We start from the raw sequence: 22678 nt of genomic DNA, 5'->3' as shown, positions 1-22678 counted from the left end.
TATTTCTACCTCCCCGCGGTACCTGCTGGGGTACGGTTAATCATAGGAAAAATCTGGTAACTAACACCGTTGAGACCTTTGTCTTATGTTGACAGAGAAAAGGGGCTTCTTATTTCAGAGAGAGAACTTATCCGAGCGTCGGTTCTCCATGTTAGAGATATGAATTTTTTTAGGACTATTGTGCCAATAGCCATCTCATTAGTAGAGTCGTCATATTATTTTGTCGATTACTAGAATTTCAATCTACGTATAGTCTTTGCTTCGGTTATGAGAAGTGATACCACAGAAAAACAGTTTGGAAATTGTTCAATACTGCTGTCATAGCGACGAGAAAACTCGAAACGAATGCTCCTATTTTGATCTTATCCTTGAAGTCAATCTATCGAACAAAGACAGCAGATTTCACTCTAACTAATGGTTTTCGTATATCATATGAGACGACTACTGAAGCTGAGACGAACGGGGGTGCCGTTACCCTATGTGCGCAACACATCTTATTTTTCTATACTCAAATATTCACGTACGAGTTACTTGAAAAATCTCGCAAAATAATTTCAAACGTCAAATTGAAAATGGCGAACTTTGAGTCCTGAAAGTGTAAGTAGTTCAAACATTTTTTGAAAAATGTCTCCTAAAATCATGATCAATTCAAAAGCTACAAAGCAAAGATCTTATCTACTGTTATTGATGTTTATCAGGATTCGACATGGATTCGATACAAGATTATGTGTGATGGTGTTTTTTTGCCTTTCTCATATAGCAAGGTTATGCAATTTTTTGAACCAAGGCCCGGAGGGCCGAGTGTCATATATATATATATATATATATATATATATATATATATATATATATATATATATATATATATATATATATATATATACATATATATATATATATATATATATATATATATATATATATATATATATATATATATATATATATATATATATATATATATATATATATATATATATATATATATATATATATATATATATATATATATATATATATATATATATATATATATATATATATATATATATATATATATATATATATATATATATATATATATATATATATATATATATATATATATATATATATATATATATATATATATATATATATATATATATATATATATATATATATATATATATATATATATATATATATATATATATATATATATATATATATATATATATATATATATTATATATATATATATATATATATATATATATATATATATATATATATATATATATATATATATATATATATATATATATATATATATATATATATATATATACATATATATATATATATATATATATATATATATATATATATATATATATATATATATATATATATATATATATATATATATATATATAACAGATCGGCTGAAAAGTTCGTATCGTTTCTATGAGAGGGTGCCACTAGAATTAAATCCATACCATTTTCAGTTAGTACCAACCTTCAAAAGATACGTGTATAAATTTGACAGCTGTCTGATTATTAGTTTGTGAGATATTGCATTTTGAGTGAAGCTACTTTTGTTATTGTGAAAAAAATGGAAAAAAGGAATTTCGTGTGTTGATGAAACACTACTTTTTGATGAAAAAAAGTGCCGCCGATACCAAAAAATGGCTTGATGAGTGTTATCCAGACTCTGCACCGGGCGAAGCAACAATTCGTAAGTGGTTTGCAAAATTTCGTACTGGTCATATGAGCACCGAAGACGATGAACGCAGTGGACGTCCAAAAGAGGCTGTTACCGATGAAAACGTGAAAGAAATCCACAAAATGATTTTCAATGACCGTAAAGTGAAGTTGATTGAGATAGCTGACACCCTAAAGATATCAAAGGAACGTGTTGGACATATTATCCACGAATATTTGGATATGAGTAGCTTTGTGCAAAATGGGTGCCGCGTGAGCTCACAATCGATCAAAAACAACAACGAATTGATGATTCTGAGCTGTGTTTGGAGCTGTTATATCGAAATAAAACCGATTTTTTTCGTCGATATATAACAATGGACGAAACATGGCTCCATCACTTCACTCTGGAGTCCAATCGACAGTCAGCTGAGTGGACTGCACGCGACGAACCGAACCCAAAGCGTGGAAAGACTCAACAATCGGCCGGTAAGGTTATGGCGTCTGTATTTTGGGATTCGCATGGTATAATTTTCATCGACTACCTTGAAAAGGGAAAAACCATCAACAGTGAAGCGTTATTAGAGCGTTTGAAGGACGAAATTAAAAAAAAACGGCCTCATTTGAAGAAGAAAAAAGTTTTGTTTCATCAAGACAATGCACCGTGTCACAAGTCGATAAAAACCATGCTGAAATTGAACGAATTGGGCTTCGAATTGCTCCCTCATCCACCGTATTCTCCAGATTTGGCCCCCAGTGACTTTTTCCTGTTCTCAGACCTCAAGAGAATGCTCGCTGGTATAAAAATTTAGAAGCAATGAAGAGGTAATCGCTGAAACTGAGGCCTATTTTGAGGCAAAGGACAAATCGTACTACAAAAATGGTATCGAAAAGTTCGATCGCTATAATCGCTGTATCGCCTCTGATGACAATTATGTTGAATAATAAAAACGAATTTTGGCAAAAAAATGTGTGTTTCTATTAAACGATACGAACTTTTCAGCCGAACTGTTATAAGAGTAAAAGTTCAAAATTTAAAAAAACATACAGTGTTGTAGTCAGGTTTTGAACACTTTCTAATCAATCTATTTTATTTCAATCACTAATATTGTTTCGTCTATCGATTGGAAATATTCTTACGCATCGATTGAAATAGCTAAAACCGTGCATTTTCAATTGTACATGATTGAAATTTTAATTAATAGCAAGCAGTGTCTAATTTCGCCTGCTATGTTTTTGAGACGATGGTTTGGAAGATGTAAGCATAATCTTTCTGACTGACATTTCAAAAGCAAAAGGAGACATCATATTACCAAGATATACACCTTTCACATTCTACGAATAAGTCATAAGCGACACACTTTTTTTACGAACAGGCGAGTCCGCATCGAATCTCGTTCATTCAAGTAGGTGAGAGAAATGCCAAATTTGTGCGCGCAAAAATAGCAGCACTGCGCACCCACACAATTGACATTATATGTTCAATGAGATGCCATGCGATGGCGTAGCTAAGCTGAAGACTGAATCCTCTTTAATCTAACAGTATTTGGAGCAAAGCTAATTCACGTGCCGTTCAAAAATTACCGATACATCCCGATAAATGTAATGTTTGGTGCGGTCTATGGGCGGGTGGAATCATCGGTCCTTATTTCTTTAAACCGTGAATGGGAATCGATACAGAACAATGATCAATGATTTTTTGTTGCCAAATCTTCCAGTTATGGATGTGGACGAAATTCGGTTTCAACATGATGGTGCCACTTGTCGTGCTGCGTCCAAAACAATCGACTTATTGGAAGAACATTTCAACAGCAACATTATTTCGATAAATGGACCGGAGGATTGGCCTCCGCGTTCGTGTGATACGATGCAACTCGATTATTTTTGTGGGGATACGTGAATTCATTGGTTTATGTGGATAAACCAGCATCGGTTGATGCTTTGGAAACCAATATTCAACGCGTCATTGCTGAAATATGCTTGAAATGCTTCAAAAAGTGATCGAAAATAGGACCTCCTTCGGGCTATATGCCCGAAATCATATTTAAATATTAAATTCCAAGAAATCATTTAGAAATTTAATTTTTGCTATTTCATAATTTGGCAAGTGTTTTTAATCAAAAATTCAAATCAGCAAGCTCTTTAAAATTATCATTAAGTTAACATCGGTTATATTTCTGTGTTCACCTACAAAGGCAGAATATAATGCAGACGCTATTCGAAAAAGTTGATGTTTAAACGGCAAGAAAGTTGCGAGGTACGCATTATGAAAAATATCAAAGAACTTGAGAAAAGACTCCGTTTTCAGGGTTGACGTGTTATATTCTAAGTTGTGACATGATGGTTCATGGACACGCGAAAAAATTAAAAGAAAATCTCCGGTTTGTTCAAAGATTGTATCATAGATCTCAGTCTCGTTCAGTAAACTGCCACTTTCATGCAGGAAATATGGAAGCAAAGAGCACCCGAACTTACCTTGGCGTCAATAGAGACGGTGCAAAAATCCACTGGCCACTCTCAGGATCGTACATTTCTACCGAACCCAGACAATTCCAGGCATCACTACCGCCGGCAACCCACAGTTTGCCCTTGTATGGTGCCACACCAGCCTGATACCGGCCAGTGTTGAGTGGAGCTATCGAGAACCATTTGTTCTCCGTCGGTTTGAGCGCGTCACACTGTCGAATACCGCTCTGACCATTCCAACCGCCTATGCAGTAGATCTTGTCATCCAGGGCGCACACTCCGGCATTACTTCGAGCCAACGGCAGTTTACACACTTTCTTCCACTTGTTGTCGATCTTGGAAAGACACTCCACGGAATCCAATTCAGTGGTACCTGCAAGTAATAATCAGCAATCAACCATAAGTAACATTTTGGAGTAAATGCACACAACACCTACCGTTACAACCACCAACTGCGTAAACCGTTCCGTTAATCACAGCAATTTGCACTCGTCCACGTGCTTCACCCATGTTACTCTCCTGGGTCCAACTGTTGGTGTCCGGGCAGTACGATTCCACTGACCGTAGACATTCCGCTCGGTCGTAACCTCCACATACTAACAGTTTACCTTCCAATTCGGCTACCCCCAGACCACATTTTGGACCCGACATGGTTGCCACTTCGCAGAACAGTTCTGGTTTCTGCGATTCGCCTGCATCTTCTTCATTGCTAGAGCAGGCACTAATCGGGTCGGGAGTATTGATGGGCGACGGAGTGGTCGGTATGTTCAATCTCAACTGGATAGACAACCGCGAGAGACTTCCGTTAAGGGTGATCAGAGAGACGAATGTATGGTTGGCCACTTTTGAACTACCGATCAGGCTCCAATCGCAATCCTGTGCACTGTTTTCAACTCGTTCTCCAATGTCTCTGTTGTACACGAGAACCCTTGGACGTCCGGGTGTTTTCAATCCTTTCCGATGCTTTTTCCCGTTCGGGCATTTTTGCGCTAATCGTTTGTAATCTTGAACCAAATCACTTTCTGATTCCTGACCCGGCGGAAGATCGGAACAATCCTGTAAGGAGTTGTCCAACGCCAAGTACAGCATATGTGATCGTTCCAGCAAATTCGAAACCTGTGAGGTATTAGATAGAATTTTTGTTTATCCTACAAACAAACCCATCTTACCGAAACACCATCTTCCGTCATCTGACGACGAATCCAATCGAGAACCAATCGACATAGGGAAGCTTCCGTTACAACAGACATCTCCTGCTTGGTTTGGTAGAGAACTTCAATCAATATGCAGGGAAGTTGCAGGAAGCTCGGTTGTTGCGAGACTTCTGTGAAATTTTTCGCGATGTAACTGTCAACCTCCTGCACGAAGTTGTTGTTCCGAGCGATTCCCGGCAACGAGCGAGTTTCGATGCATGTTTCCGGTTCCAGCTCACCCACCATATGGCGGGCACATTCCTTGACCACGTTGTCAATCTTCAGCTGCCAGGCAGCAAGATACACATCGCGTATCTAGAAAATTTTCATTGGTAACTGTTCCGGTTCGGAACACATACACACACAGGGAGATAGAAAGTGGGGCGGGGTGTCTAGGAACGCCTCTTGTTTTTTTTTTTGTTTTTGAGTTACTACTCTAAACTCACCATATCGTTGGGCACTTCCAGCGAGCCAGTGTAAGCGTACTCGACCAGATACTTTAGCCCGGACGTCGTGATGAGACCATTCAGTCGGTAGCTGGGCGTTTTCCCCTCGGCTGCGGACCCATTCAGGTTGCCCTGGAAGAGAGAGACCAACAAAACGGTTCTAGATCATTCAGCTATAGCTATGGTGTCCGGATGGGTCCCTTCCGTTTCAAACCGACGGGAGCTGTAAGGCCAGAATCTGAAACCCCTAGAGAGCAAAACGGATTAGTGCGAGGGCAGGTATGGAACGACACTTACCACATCCGAGCTGAACAGTTCCATCAAGTGGGGCGAAACGCACGCCAGAACGTTTCGGTGGGCGTGGAATTCGGTGCTGCCGACCTGGTGAAAGTTAGGGAGAAGATGAAGAAACCTTTGAGTAAGAACATAAGCATACAGGCAGTATTCAATCAAAATGGTGTAAAATGTGATGGAACGTCTAACGAAAGTTCTCCTGATCTGGTAAACTAGACATATTTTGTGTAAGGAGCTTAAAATTGTCAAGTATTTGTAATGAAAGAACCAAATCCAACAGCCCCATATTTGTTTTTTACTTTTCATTCGAAAACAATCGCATCCAAAACTTACGAAGAATGACAGTGTATTTTCATCTCTCACTGCAACAAAAGTGAGTATAAATGCCAACGCTACTCGTTCCCCTACGACAAGACGAAACCAAAATGACGTCTGCAGGAAGAATCAGTCGAATTTCAGTTCACATTCTTTCTTCGATGTAATGAAAACCTGTGAAGTTATACTACAAAGAGTGTTTAAAATATGATAAATCAAAGTAATTATACCGCACAACCTCTTTGGAATCCAAAACTTCCAAATTCAAATATATTCTTAGGTTGAGTAATGATACTGCACAGTATACGGTTTTCACTGAAACCCGAAAATGACTAAAAGGGCATACGAAAAAAAACACAATTTTGAAACTACTATTCCACTCTTATCATTGACTGGAAATGGATATAATTGCCTATAAATATAAACGTGATAAGTTCTTCATTTTTTAGATTACTAAATGACTAATGTTCCCAATTCTCAATGGTTGCAGTTAATGCTTTGGCAGATGAAGATTACTATTCAGTGATTGCATTTTTTTTGTTTGTTAGATCAGAAATCAGAAACGGAAACGAAAAACAATATTGAGAAAGTTTATGGAACTGTTGGTCCTGTAGATTGCACCGTGAGATAGAGGTTTTGAGAGTTACGTGATGGTCAAAACTCCACTGCCGATGAAGTACGGGTAAAATAAATGACAATAATAATAATACATAAAATAAATAAAATAGTAGTTTAGCTTTTGAAGCTATATACGTTACGAAGTTTTTTTACATCTATCTGAGTCAACTGAACTTGAGTAAAGGTACTAAGATTAAGATTTTTGTTCCGATTATAGAATTTTTAACCTTAAAGCCATTCGCTTCTTCGGGTTAGAAAAACATTCTGACGCTATTCGCGAGGTTGGGAATCGAACCCAGGCGGGTTACGTGAAAGGCATCGACTTACCCATCACGCTATACTCATCCCCAATATATGAAAAAGTGTTCCAATTGACGAAGCGTTTCACTCGATATTATCGTGGGATGGGAAGCGTTACGTTAAGTTAAAGAAACTAGAAAGCGTTGCATACGACAATTTTCATAAATTAAGGGTTACAAATCATATTACTTTTTTTTTGTGGAAAATATGAATGTTAAAAATCGTTATAAGTTACGATGCGTTACTTTTAAAGAAGTGATAGGTATAACGAAGTGTTTATACGTCGCTCTTTTGTAAGTTATAGGTGTTACGAAGCGTTACATGCGTTACTATTAAGTAAATTATAAACGTTACGAATGTTACTTGCTTTATTTTTTGTAAGTTATAACGTTACGAAGTATTACATGTGTTACATTTTGTAAATTAAAGGCGATACAAAGCTTTACATTCGTAACATTTTTGTAAGTTATTGGCGGTACGAAACATCACAAACGATATTGTTTTGTAAGTTATAGAAGTTACGAAGCGTTACATGCGTTACTTTTGTTGCTTATTTCGAAGCGTTACAATGCGTTACTTTTTAGTAAGTTATAAGCATTACGGAGCGTAGCGAAGCGTTACGGAGCATTACGAAGTGTTGCTCATTACAAGTTATAGGGGTTACGAAGCTTTACATGCGGTACTTTTTTGTAAATTTCAGGTGTTACAAAGCGTTACATGCGTTAGTATTTTGTAAATCATAGACTTTACGAACGAAGCGTTACATTTTAGGAAATTATTAGCATTACAGAGCGTTAAGAAGCGTTACTTTTTTGTAATTTAAAGGTGTTACATGCGTTATTGTTTGTAAGTTATATGCGTTGCGAAGCGTTGAATGCGTTACTTTTTTGTGAGATATGACGTTACGAAGCGTTACATGCGCAGCTTTTTGTAAGTTAGAGACGTTGCGAAGCGTTACATGTGTTACTTTTTCGTCAGTTATAGATGTTACGAAGCGTTACATGCGTTACTTTTTTGTAAATTATTACCGTTACAAAGCGTTGCATGCATTACTTCTTATATGTGTTACATTTTGTGAGCTATAGGCCTTACGAAACGATACATGCGCTCCTTTTTTGAAAGTTATAGACGTTACGAAGCGTTGCATGAGTTATTTTATGCAAGTTATAGGCGTTACATGCATTACTCGTTTGTAAGCTACAAGCGTTACTCATTTGTAAGCCACAAGCGTTACATGCGCTACTTTTTAGTAAGTTTTAGGCATTACAAACGTTACATTTTGTGATTTACAGACGTTACGAAGCGTTATTTTTCGTAAGATACGGGCGTTACGAAACGTGACATGCGTTAGTATTTTGTGAGCAGTAGGCGTTACCTGCGTTACTCTTTTGTGAATTACAGGCGTTACGAAGTGTTACACGCGTTACTGTTTGTAAGTTAGAGGCGCTACGAAGCGTTACATTCGTTACTTTAAATAAGTTTTAGGAGTTACGAAGCATTACATGCGTTTCGCTTCCGTAAATCCTAGGTGTTACAAATCGTTGCAAGCATAACTTTTTTTGTAAGTTTTAGGTGTTACAAAAACGTTACATTTTTAAAAGGCATTCCGAGGCGTTACATCCGTTATTTTTTTTTATGTTTTGTGTTAGTAAGCGTGATATGTGTTACTTTTTGTAAATTATAGGTATTAAAAAGCGTTACAAGAGTTTCGGCATCCCAATTTCAACATATTCAGGAGTCACTTATTTGCAAAATCTACTGGAAATGTCAAAAGTATGGAATGATTGGAAATGATTCTACAACGACATGGAATACACTGATCAAAATTAACACGATTACATATCTTATCGAAACGAAAACTTGTGTCTAATTTTGAAGGCAAATGAGCATAATTATTATTGCAAGAAGATCCATAACTTTTATTCCCGTAACTAAAATTTCTTCCTGTATCTTCTGTTCAGTAAAACTTGTTCTATTCTATCCATGAAGGATTCATTAGTTCTTTTCGTGATATGAGAGTATTCAGTAAATTAAAATGTAATTTCACATGATTCAACGATTTCAATATTTTAATTGTTACCGACTGCCACGTACCCAGAGGAAGGGGGGATGGAGGATGAAACCGGGGTAAATTAAATGACAATAATATAAATAATAATACATAAAATTGTACTGGACGACCGGAAAGAGAGTTGTTAGAATCAACTCATTCAAAAACAGTAAAACGAATTAGGCGCAGAGCTAATTTCGGTCGTTCCGTGTACAGATGAGTTTTACCAAGCACAAGGTTTTACCAAATGTCGGTAAAAAGATGCACTTTGCCGAAAGATCAGTAAATCTCGGAAAACATGATATTGCTTACTGAGCAATCAGTAACATTGTGTGTTGCCGATCTGTCTCGACATTTTACTTTACCGAGCTCGAGAATTGGATTTAAGTGTGTATGAATCACTTTTGATTCAGTACGCTTTCATACTGTGCAGTTTGCTTTAATGTGAACTGTGCAATACACCGAAGAGGATTTCAAGCTTGCTATATTATTCGACGAAATGATTTCTTCAGTCAAATGACACTTTAGTCGAAGTGTTTTTCGGTAAAAAGGAGAATTGACTTTTGGTGAAATAGTTCTGATCCTTGAAGAATTGTGTTTTGTAACAACAAATAGTCGCTAATAGTATGGCATTCAAATTGAACAATGTAATGAGGGAACGAAAACAAAAACATTTAGGTAGAAGCATTCTAAATGTTTGGTTCTGTTTAATTGATAGGGTTTTACTTTAATTTGCGCTGATTATAGCACATGAAGCTTATTCAATATTCAGACACAAAAACGCGTTCCAGAGCACACCTCATTGCGGTCAATATCAACATGTTATCAATCAAAGACAGAAAAACAACGCTGCCGGCAGGTAGAACTAGTTTCGAAACTCCTGTACCCGCTTCCATCGGCGGCCCTGTTTGCAAGCATCTTTATTTCGAAACAACCACCAAACAGCAGCACGCATCTGACCAATCGAAAGAATGGTGAATGGCCAGACGCGGCCACCAAACATCTCGTGAAACCCAGGCACTTGGCCAAACACTTTCGCACACATACACACATCTGCTCCTCTGCATATGATTATCTACAAGCCAACAGAGGCCAATCAAAACGAACCCAATCACAAAACGAAAAGCAAAACTCGTTCGATGGAAAGTTTTTCGGGGAGTTTCCAACCACGCAACGCAACGAGTCTTACTTTACGACGCCGCGCGTCGGATCGTCGTCAAAACAACGGGCTCAGCACGATCGGGATGATCGAAACCACTTACCAGAATGATCACATCACAAAACAAGCGATGGCGACGCATGGTGCTCAGGCTTTGCAGGAAGTTGGACTTCATGTTCTCGTCGGTGAACTTGAGATACCCGCAGCTCTCCATGGCATCATCTACGGAAGAAAACCGAAACAAAAGCAATCATTAGATTGGAATCCAATCAGAGCACTTCATGTTTATTAGGATTGCAAAACTTCAGAAAAGCTGACGCTCTCTAAAAATACCAACCAATGGGACATGACGGCGAATGGGTTAGTGTGAGACACGCCGTGCGGAGTCAGCTAGCGTTGCCGCACATGCGGAAGTTTCGTTATGTGCCGGTGGTGTGCGAGAATGTGGTGCAGTAACTTTCTAGAACCGGCATTCTATCACACCCCGGGTACGGTGGCCGAGGTTGGTTGAGCAGAGAATGAGCCGGTTCTAAATTGTTCACTGCCAGAACGGGAACTGCGATGACGCATGACCCATTAATAACAATTGAAATTGCTGAAATGATTATAAATTTTGGCATTCTCCTTTGTCTGTTGCTTAGTCATTCCGTCATACCGTGTCTGTCCATTCGAATCGGTTCCAGAGATAATCAGATATTCTGGTCACATACTAACATTAGAATGACGGGTAAAACATGAAAGTGTCGAGACGTCAATTGAATTAGAAATCGATACAATTTCTAATGTCAAACGTATAACCAGGTTCGAACAAAAAGATCAAGTTAGTGTGAATAGATTGATCTGCGACTAAGTTTGTTTTCTGAAAGTAATTCCCAAACTTTCATGTTGTATTGGTATCATGTATTACAAACAACTTCATGTTGTATTCAAAAACCGAAACTTTAGCCAATGTCCCATCTAGTTAAAAGATATCGGAGTTAGACGTAAGGTTCCAGAAGTTATCCTAAATTTGAGACTTTTTGTGGAAAATTGGTAGATGATTTCAGTTATTGTCCGTCGAAAACTATAACGTTTTGCAATGTTTCTAATAATTTATGGTCAAAAGTGTTCTCGTCACGATCTGGGCATCAAACACGATTTTTTTTAAGTTCTTCTATTGCAAGAAGCATATCTCGGTAAGCGTTCGGAACTGGAAAACAAAATTCTGAACTATCCCATGAAGTTTTTACCGAAGCCGAAACATTAGGCCTAATGTTGTCATGATAAAAAACTACGAACCTCGTGTTCCGATTATTCTACGTTTCTTGAAACGAAATATTTGGGTTCGGTATATAAGTTTTTCGATGGTTTGATGATTAGGAAGCCGTCCATACACTAGTAGAAATTATGCGAATATAAAATTTGTACGTCATTTGTACGATTATGTTTTTTTTTCGGAACAGGAGGTCTTCGCCATGAACAATTTCAACTTATCAAATGAACCGTTGGCAGCTTTCAAGCGAGATTACAATCGCCGAGAAATTTAATTGGTGAAGATAATGTGCAATTTGTCGTACCTCTTTTAAAAGATTATATCTCATAAACCTGATATGATGGTAATTAGATATTCGATCTTCAACAATGGGCTCAAACATAAATAAAATAAACCTATATTCCCCAGTATAACAGTAATATAGTTGAGCAACCCGTGACACCAATAGCGCCGTCTGGTATAAAATGTAAATAAACATAGATTTCCCACTGTACGGTGACACTAACAGCACCTCTAGTGAGAAACGGATGTCCTTTTTTCCAATAGCTACTGTGGTTGTGTTGAATGTGCAGGTTACCTTATGCATGCATTTTAGGAGCATTTACGCACCCATTCTCCACCAGACGGCGCTTTTGCTGTCATGGGTTTCTCACCTACATTACTATTACACTGGGAAATCTATGTTTATTTGATTTATGACAGTAGCTAATGGGAAAAAGTACAACCGTTTCTCACTAGAAGCGCTGTTAGTGTCTCCGTAAAATGGGAAATCTATGTTTATTTGATTTATGGCTCGAAGTAGCTTAAAAACGTGAATAAAAGATTGTCGAATCCATTGAGTTATCTCCGAGAGAGTTGATCGAATAATGAAAAGTAGAAGTAGGTTGGTCGGTTACGTCGCTTATACAACTATTTCTCCGAAATTGATTTCTTCCGTTTCCGGAGATATTATCGTAAAAGTGACGAAACCGACAAAGCACACTTTATTATACGTTAATTTTCTCGAATGTGGGGAAACCGATTTCAACGGCTTTAACATAGTTTGAAAACTTTCCATTTACCTAGTTTGAGGTTCGGTTCCGAAGATGTGATCGTGTAAGTGACGGAACCGACAAACTGCATGTTTCATACGTTTGATCGTAGGAACGACGTAAACGGTATGCCGCAAATATTTTCTTGATTTTTATATTGAAGAAAAACAGTAAAATTTATTGTTACAAAACCATCGAAAACCAACGAATTGTGAACAAATTTGTTTAATTTTGCCATGCGTTTTTTTTTTAAACAACACAAAGTGTACAGTATGCCTATTTCAATCAACCTAGTTATACAGCTCATTTTTTAATAACTATTACTAAGGGATTCTGCAAAAAACTCTTTTATTGGAATCCTGAATTAAAACAAAAAAGTTTGTTGGAGCATACCTTATGATCAAAAAAGAACCAGAATTTTCATTTTAAAATTCCCGCGCTTGTCCAATCGGTAAACTTTTATTCTCTCAACGTTGGCAACACTTTTATACACATTCTGTCAAATTTTGACGCGGCAATTTTTATAATGGATGAAAATTTAGAACAACGTGCGTGCATCAAATTTTATGTTGCAAATGGATTTAAGTGTTCCGAATCGTTGAAAATGTTAGAAAAGGCCTTTGGTGAATCGTGTCTAGGAAAAACACAGGCATACGAGTGGTATAAACGCTTCAAAGGTGGTCGTACAAGCTTGGATCATGATGAGATCCCTGGCCGCCCAACAACATCTGTTACTGAAGAAAACATTGAATCGGCGAAGCAAATCGTGTTTCAAAATCGTTCTGTACCGATTAGAGAGATTGCTGTGTTGTTGGGCATCTCTTATGGGTCAGCCGAACACATTTTAACTGATGTTTTGGGTTTGAAACGCGTCGCTTCTCGGCTGGTGCCAAAAAAGCTTAATTTCATTCAAAAACAGCGTCGTGTTGATGTGGCCAAAGAGATGATATCCAACGCAGATAGTGACCCCACATTCATCGAATGCATCATAACTGGTGATGAGGTGTGGATCTATGAATATGACGTCGAAACCGCACAACAATCGACCGAATGCCGCTTCGATGGCGAGCCGTTGTTCTAAATTTTCATCCATTATAAAAATCGCCACACGAAAATTTTTTAACTTCTTTGTATAGACGCCAAACAAAAACTAATCGTACGATATGCGTCAAAATTTGACAGAATATGTATAAAAGTGTTGCCAACGTTGAGAGAATAAAAGTTTACCGATTGGACAAGCGCGGGAATTTAAAAATGAAAATTCCGGTTCTTTTTTGATCATAAGGTACAGTCACTAGCATAATCTTTCCGTTTGATAAAAAGTTTTGAGTCAAGTTTATAGCAATCTATATCTATATCTATATATATATATAAAATAATAGCGAAAAAAGTGTGTGTTGCTAATGTTCTCTGGTATGCGGAGACCGATCTACGAACGATTTTTTTTTGTTCGTAAGGTGACGTTTATGCGGAGGTTTTAGGCTATATTACATTAAGAAAATCCTTCAGGAAAGTGGAGAAAATCCAGAAAATCGTTTTGTATGGAATTGGAAATTTTCCACTCAATGCATGCTAGATCTTCGATGATTGTTTGGCGCGTATCGAGTTGTGCAATGCTGCTGCCCGCTGAAGAGCAAAATATGAATACTAGATTATTAATAAAACCGTTTGGCGCCAAACGAGCTGATTTGTGCAAAAATTGCTCTGAGCCTACTTGATTCACGTGTTTCTATATTTCGAATCACATGTTCAATTAAGTAAGGGCGCCAAATGAACAGCATACAGGTTTCCATTTTCCGATATATAAAATTAGGTTTAATACCGTGTAGTCAAATTATAAAACGACTATAAGAAAAGAAAGTGATTAACGTTTTTTTATTATTCGTTGTTTTTCTAAAATTCCAGAAATGTTAATTGTATCTTCTTGATAGATATAATTATTGCTTTCACAATGCACTGAGATAACAGGATCAGCACACCTCAGCTGCCACTTCAAATTAGGACCGTTAACTCAAACACCAAAACTGTTCGGCTCTCTACTTTTTGGAACGATTCCATTCGAATTAGAAGGATGTTTTCTGTTTTTTTTTTCGGCTTAAATTTTTCATAAGTATTTCCCGTGCTATACCTCTGAAGGATTTTTTGGAAGGGATTTTGTGTAATTTTTTCTCGAAACGACCTAAAAATTTCGTCAATTGCTTCAAACTGCAAGTTCGGTTTTTTATTTGAGTCCAAACGTCGTCAATTGGCCCAAACGCGATTCGAATTATATAAACCCAGAGTATTCCGAAATTTTAAATTGTTTGCATTTGAGTAACTATGAACAGTTTCGTTCAATGTACTCTAACCATCCCGTTTGTTTCTGTTTTTAAATTACATCGATTGATCCGAGATTTGGGAACTCATCGACATGTTTTACCTATTCGAATGATTCACTCTCTTGCTCATAAACCGTCAAACTGATTTTGGTTGTATTTTGCTTGAATCATTTAAGAACAGGAAAAAACTGCTTCAAAGTGCGTACGAAGTGTACGTATGTACCTTATTTGGGGAAAAATGTTGAGATCGAATCAAAAACAATTGTCAGATGATTCATTTTTACAGAACATTCTACCATTCTACTTCACAGATCGCGAGCAATCACGAGGGTCGTTCGAATATTCTAACTTAAGAGTTTTCGAAATAATTTCCATCCAAAGATAATTTTTGAGTTGTGAGAAATTCACCGGGACAGCTACAGGTACAGGAATAAAAGGAACAAGTACAGAAGCTAAGTTCAGGAAAAAATAAAGAAGGTACATCAACAAGTGCAGAAAGTACAAAACTAAGTACATAAATGAGGGAAACAAGTATAGAAAGTACTGGCACAATTGAGTGCAGAAAAAGGTACAGAATGTGCAGATGGTACAGATATAAGTACAGAAGTTATAGGAGCAAATACAGAAAATACTGGAGCAGATACAGCAAGTACAGGTACAAATTTTGAAACAAGCACAGAAAGTACAGGTACAAACACACAAATTACAGAAACAAGCACACGAAGTACAAAATAAAATGCAGACACTAGAGGAACAAGTACAGACAAAAGTTAAAAGTTCAAAAGTTAATCGCAAATGTTGTCAAGACAACAATTTTGAATAGCAAATTAGAAGAAGAAAAAGTTTTCATTTCACGCATTCCAATGATGCCCGCTGCTATGCCATTTCAATTTGAATGTCATTTTCTCATCCGTTTAACTTTTGTATTACCGTCAATAATCGTTATGAGTCTGTAGCGTAAATTTAGAGTTTTTTTATCGATAAGTAGTTTTGATTTTTTACATCTAATCTAATATTATTGCGTAACGAAGTGTGCAGGGGTCCGCTAGTTCTTTATAAATTTTAAACACATTTCACCCTGTTGCTCCGGAACCGGAAGTCGCACCTGAACAAAAGTCATTAGCAGTCTATGAGACTATAAAACATTTCATTTGAGTCTAGATTTGTGAAAACTTTCACAGCCTCAGTCTCTGAGAAGATGAAGAGAGTTCCGTTATTTGAGTTTTTACCAATATTTCCGTTACTTCCTGAGCCGGCATAGCTGAGATAGGTTCGTCTGACCAGCAACTAGCACAATCTACAAATTGAAACAATTTTGAGTAAAATTTAGGAGAATTATTTCTTTTTCTGCCTTATCGCTTTGAATGATGGGTTGCAATTTGATACACACTTAACCCTATACTTCCGAAAACGGAAGTCGGGTTCAAACAAAATTCTACATCAACTTCTGGAACTATAATATCTTTCATTTGAATCTAGGTTTGTGAAAAGCCATTTCTATGTAATTGAAGTATTATAAGGCTAGTTGAAGATATTTTGCTCGATTTTTCTGTGTCATGTATAAAAACACGCTCCTGAAAATGAAATTTTAATACCTATCAGCCTGTAGGTCTGGAACCGGAAGTCGTATTCGAATGAAATTCAGTAGTATTATATGAGATTCATTTTAGCCTAAGCTTGTGGAATTTGGATGAACGGTCTCAGAAAAAACGAGTGCAGTTTTTTAATTTATTTAGCCCAAATTACACCGCAGCGTCGGAATTGCGGAAATCAGAATAGGATGAAATTCAATTGCAGGTTATGGGACTTTGAGGCCTTTAATTTAAATTTTGGTTGATGAAAAAAATAGCAGGCTATGGGACCAAAAGAAAATAAAAATTTGGTGATCAAAATTTATGCCATGAAGTCAGCATCAAATCATCCTAAACTGGAAACAAGAAACGGAAATAACAATTTTTTGTTGTCCTGGATTGAAAGTTTGCCTGCTGGCTTATCCTTCGAAACGTCGGCCTTTGGCTTAAAATAAAGATTTTTTTTATTATTTTATATATTTTATGAATTAAACTTTGAATTGCTCCCACATCTATCGTATTCGCCAGATTTGACTCCCAGCGACTATGGCTGTTCGCAGACCTGGAAAAAATGCTCGTTGTAAGAAAATTCGCACCAATGAAAGGTTATCGCTGAAACTGAGGCCTATTTTGAGGCAGAAGATAAATCGTTCTACAAAAGTGGTATTGAATTGCGTTGCTCTTGGTGGAGATTACGTTGATGAATAAAGCCAACTTTGAACAAAAAAAAAATCGTGTTCTTCTTGTTAGGCCAGGAACTTTTCAGCTCATGTGTTAGGACAGGTGGGGTAAAATGGAATAAAACGTGACGATCTTTTTGGTGACATGATACAACTGCCCACAAAGTATTTTCGGGTGTAAAACAATCAGTAAAATCAATTCCACGTATTCATAAGGAGAACACGAAACGCTATTATTTTCAATTTACCCCAAGCACCTTTTTTGTACTGGATTGTATTCAAGCTTAACTATATAAAATAAAATCGAAAAACTTGCAGAAGATCAGATAAAACACTCTAAATAATGTAAAAAGTCAAACAAATCGATTATCTGTAGATTTAGAGACAGCAGCAAACTCGTTGTACTGTTTTACCCTATTTTTCTAGTTATAATATTCAGTTGAAATTTGATTTACAACATGGACGCGGGCCCAACAAAGAGAACATGATTTTTTTTGGTTCAAAATTAACTTTATTAATCAACGTAACATTTCAATTCCACTTTTGTAGAACGATTTATCTTCTGCCTTAAAATAGGATTCAGTTTCAACGATAACCTCGTCGTTCGCGCAAAATTTCTTACCGGCGAGCATTTTTTCAGATCGCTGGGAGTCAAATCAGGCAACTATGGTGGATGTGGGAGCAATTCGAAGTTCAATTCATGTAGTTTTGCCATTGTTTTGATTTACTTGAGACAATTTTTTTTCTATGCCATGTGCGGTCGTTTCTTTGCATTTTCACCCTTCAAATGCTCTAATAACGCTATATAATATTCACTGTTAATGGTATTTCCTTTCTCAAGATAGTCGATAAATATTACACCACCCGCATCCCAAAATATCGAGGGAATAACCTTTCCAGTCCATTGTTGTTCTTTCGGGCGCTTTAGAAGTAGGTTACCAGTTGCTGTCCACTCAGATGACGATCGTTTTGATTCTAGAGTGAAGTTATGAATCCATGTTTCATCCATTGTCACATATCGACGCAAAAATTCCGATTTGTTACGTTTAATCATGGGAAAAAACTGCTCAGAATCATCAATACGTTCTCGTTTTTTTTGGATTTCTCATAGTCAGATGCTCGTGCAATATAAAGCCAACACATTTTTTTGATATCTTTACGATATCAGCTAACTCACGCAACTACAGTTTTCGATCATTCAAAACGATTTTGTGGATTTTTTTGTTTTCTGGTGTTACCGCCTCATTTGGACGTAATACCAAAGTAGCGCCACTCTTAGCACAATCAATCACAAAATAATGAATAGAATATCATGAATTTTTAACAGCTGTCTGGCTGCAATAAAACTAGCGCCATCTATGTGTTAGACCTAGGACTTTCCAGCCCATGTGTTACGATACAGAAACCGATTCAATACGATTTATCAATACTATTCCATATTACGTAGAAAACTTCAGTGATCCGAGTAAATATAGTGGGAATGACAGTAGTAGCCCGTTTAACCCGGTTTACTCTAATTTATTTAAGAAATCGTTTCATCGGTTAAACTTTCTTTCGCATTCCGTAAGGACGCTGATAGCGGTTGATGAAAATCGATTGATGTTACTTAGAAAGCCCTAAAATATAGATTACAAATAGGCTCAATGACCCCACGAATCATGTTGTATCGCTTTACCCCAATTCATCCTTTAACCACAGAGAACAGACATCCAAGTGGAGATTTCAGTTTGTGTAAGAAATTTTACGGTTGTTTTAATAAGCAATCACCAAGTAGCAATTCTCCAGTAGAGGGGCTTCGAGCCGCCCAGTAATCCCTTATGAGCGGTGAATTTGAGCGGATTTTTGCTTTACACATCTTTTTTTTTATAAAGTTTGTACTAGCTTAGATGACTGTGCTTTAACTGAGTCTTTTGATGAATATTGATCTACAATCCACAAGCAGATCCAATACGACCTATCTATCAATATTGATCCATATTACGTAGAAAACTTCTGTGATTCAAGTACACATTATGGGAATGACAGTACTAGCCCGTTTAACCCGCTTTGCCTCAATTAAAATACATCATGATTTGCACAAATAATGCCTCCATAACTTGTATGTAATTTTTTGTATTTTTTATAATTTTGCTGAATTTTATCACTAAAAGAACTGTCCTTTGGAAATTATTTCGCAGAACCGTAAAAAGATTAAATGATTTTTTTTCCTTTTTCAAGTATCAGATAAATTCTTCTTGAACTTGTTGATTAAGAAATAAGTTTAAATTAAGAAAATAAGAAAAATCTCCTTGCATTTTTCTTTTTCCGTTCAATCTGACGAACAACTGAGACTAAAGCTACGATCAGACTAGCCAGTTTATCTGTCACAGTTTATCTGCCACAGACAAGTAATTTTTCGGCAGTTTATATTTGGTCTGGCAATGTGATTACACTATTCACAGTTAAATGACTGCAACAGTCAAGTTTGACTGCCGACAGTGCCGATGTTTGACTGTGACAGACTTTTTGAGCATGTTTGTATTGTGATTACATTGATCAGAGAAATCAAAGTGGTTACAGACTTAAATATAGGGAGTGGGCTGTTTATTGCAGTTTTTCTGCACAAAGTGATCACATTGGAAGAAAGTTTGTGGGGCAGAGAACTTTTCACGGAATATTGCATTATGATAAAATATCGATCTGATCTCACAAACGGAAGTTTGTTGCGTTGCTACTTGGTTTGTTTCGAAGCAATTAAAGAAGGAATATGTATGTGCTCCGTGCACAAAGTCAATGCGTGACTATTCGATAAAAACAAATGGTAGTCATTTCATTTAAATTCATATTTCATTTCAAAATATTTCATCTTTGTTACAGTACTTTGGTTGTTCTGTTTCTTATTTTCTATCTGTATCTTGGTGTTCACTGATTTAGTGTCATTTGATACAAATAGTATTCGGAAATAAATGAATACGACGGAGAGGGAGAAGCTCCCAGTCAAGTGCATTGTTCGTATCCTTCCTGAACTTTGAAACTGATTTTGATTTGACTCTGCAGTATTTTTCTTCAAATGCAAGCATAAATCATAATTAACTTTTTTCATTAATTCATTGTTTAATTTTTCATAATAATTTCATCCAAGTACAAAGCAAAACGTTCCAGTACTATGCTTCTGGAGATCCATTGCATTTTATCGTGAAGGAGGAGCTAGGAAAATTCAGTAGTAATTTCTATTAAGAATTCTACGAAATATGCGATAAGCTTCATTATTTCTACCGGAAATGACGACATTGACAACGCGGTTCGGTGAGAAGTTAGTACACGTGGTTAAGCCATAGAATTGGGGTCCAATACTCGTTAATCGATTTCGATCGATTTTAAGTACTTTTTTTAGTAAAATAAACAATATTTGTGTATAAAACTAAAGAGCCACAGCATCACATCCAAAGAGCCTTGGGCTATTCCCGGCTTCCTGTTAGTGTTCCTGAAATAGTGGTCATATACTCAAAAATGGAACTCACTCTCATTTCGTAGAGGTCGCTTGACCGATATTCACAAATTTAGGTTCAAATAAAAGGCCAAAACTCCTGAGCTTCTGAACTTTGCGCGGATGCAAGTGTTTAAAATTTCATTTTTGCCATTTCTAAAATTATAAGTATTTAAAATTTAAACCGTCGTTTAAAGTACGATGGCCGAATCATATAAAATCTTATAAAATTGACTAAAATCAATACAGTTTGTAAGTCATGTTAACAGATGCTCATTCGAACCGACCTCATTTACACCGATTGCAGAAATACTTGCAATATCAAAACTGTTTCATTTTGTTGGTTGTTGGTTGTGCTAATTGATTTTTTTTCTTTCTAGAAGCAATACACATTATTTCGAAGAATACCACATATATGAGAATGTGACAGTATGAGTAATACGAGAAAGCCATCAATACACCACTAGGTGGATTAAAACAGGTTTTTTATTACTATCTGGTTTCTACACATTAGTAAATAATTGATCACGAAACCAACCCTCTTGGGGAAAACCACGTGTACTCACTTCTCACACTAGTGCTGGAACGTTTTGCTTTGTGTTTGGATGTAATAAACAAGTTTTTGGTTGTCATAGAATCTGTGGCAGACAACTTCTGCACAACAGTTTCAGAAACAGTCAAATTTGTCTGTACAGTCATCAACTGTTTGTCTGTCGACTATGATCACACAGTGATTACATTGTCACAGATAATCTGCACACTTTGACTGCATACAGATGGACAGTCAAGCCGATTTTGACTGCTTGCAGACAACTGCGAACCGATTACACTATGATACAGTCAAACTGCACAAGTTTGTGCAGATAAACTGGTTAATGTAATCGTACCTTAAGTTAAAGCCGGGTGTAAATAAATGATATTATAATAATAATTCTTTCGTTCAAGAAATATTCTGACCGGAGCTCAGCTGCTGCAGCTTCGTTGAGAAGAAAACACAATTTTGTGAAGAGAAAGAGATCTTCGAGAAAATTGTGATGGTTTTTTTTCTGGTACCGGAATTCGGCTGCAGAAAGATGAATAACTACGTCGAACGAGAAAATGGAGCCTAACGGTGATCGAACACGGAAACAGTGCGTCGAAAGTAGCATCAAGTGCAGTACGAAAGAAGACATGCAACGCCCCTACATTTATCCTTTGAACAGTCCATTGATTTTTCTCGTAGAATGTAGGTTAAAAATCACATTTTTGGAATTTAGATAAAAATAATAATGGAATTTCAAAATTTAGATTCTGCTGGGAAGTTTATCTACTCTGATCTCGTCTCCTCTCCTTCACAGACTTCGGAGTGAGAGAACAGAATAGCTCTAGACAATCACTTTAAGTGCCTCAAGTCAAGTGGAGAAAAACAGTTATTCTTAAGTTATCGATAGTGGATATGAGGAAAAAATGTAACATTATTGATATGAATCTTCGATCGATTATAAATTCTGAAACGAAATTTATTCCTAGATACTTGGAATCTCTTGTACGTTGTCTTATCATTAGGAAGTCAATGATAACCCACAACAACCTCCACTGCTTTACGATAATCAAGCAAAAGAAAACGGCCTCGAACTGCCGGATATTGTCGACGAGACGTCAGCAGCTTGTCTAGATCTAAAAGGAAGTGAAAACAAGCAACGGTGTGAGTGATTGATATTTAAAAACTTTATCGCTTGCATAGATCGAAATTGTAAATCCGGCTTTTCCTTCCTCCAACGATATTGAAATGTTTAATCGATACATTATTACTAAACACATTTACCAGGTTCTTTTGGTTATTTTTTTCGTAAC

At 36.6% G+C, this 22678-nt stretch overlaps 1 protein-coding gene across 3 annotated transcripts in view; it reads right to left on the bottom strand.

Annotated features, from left to right (window-relative positions):
• LOC131432335 (influenza virus NS1A-binding protein homolog) overlaps nucleotides 1-22678 on the bottom strand; it is a 109489-nt gene that overhangs the window by 5667 nt on the left and 81144 nt on the right. For all 3 annotated transcript variants that reach the window (XM_058598544.1, XM_058598545.1, XM_058598542.1), the window contains 6 exons: nucleotides 10631-10749; nucleotides 6089-6172; nucleotides 5792-5923; nucleotides 5322-5660; nucleotides 4590-5268; nucleotides 4162-4525 (listed from right to left, as the gene is read on the bottom strand). In XM_058598544.1, the coding sequence (XP_058454527.1) occupies nucleotides 4162-4525; nucleotides 4590-5268; nucleotides 5322-5660; nucleotides 5792-5923; nucleotides 6089-6172; nucleotides 10631-10749 (1717 nt within the window). The remainder of the gene's footprint in view (nucleotides 1-4161; nucleotides 4526-4589; nucleotides 5269-5321; nucleotides 5661-5791; nucleotides 5924-6088; nucleotides 6173-10630; nucleotides 10750-22678) is intronic.

Source organism: Malaya genurostris, chromosome 2 (assembly GCF_030247185.1).
Source record: "Malaya genurostris strain Urasoe2022 chromosome 2, Malgen_1.1, whole genome shotgun sequence".
Lineage (NCBI taxonomy): Eukaryota > Metazoa > Arthropoda > Insecta > Diptera > Culicidae > Malaya > Malaya genurostris.
Note: the sequence above shows the minus strand (reverse complement) of the source record. Positions and strands in the feature narration are given on the sequence as shown.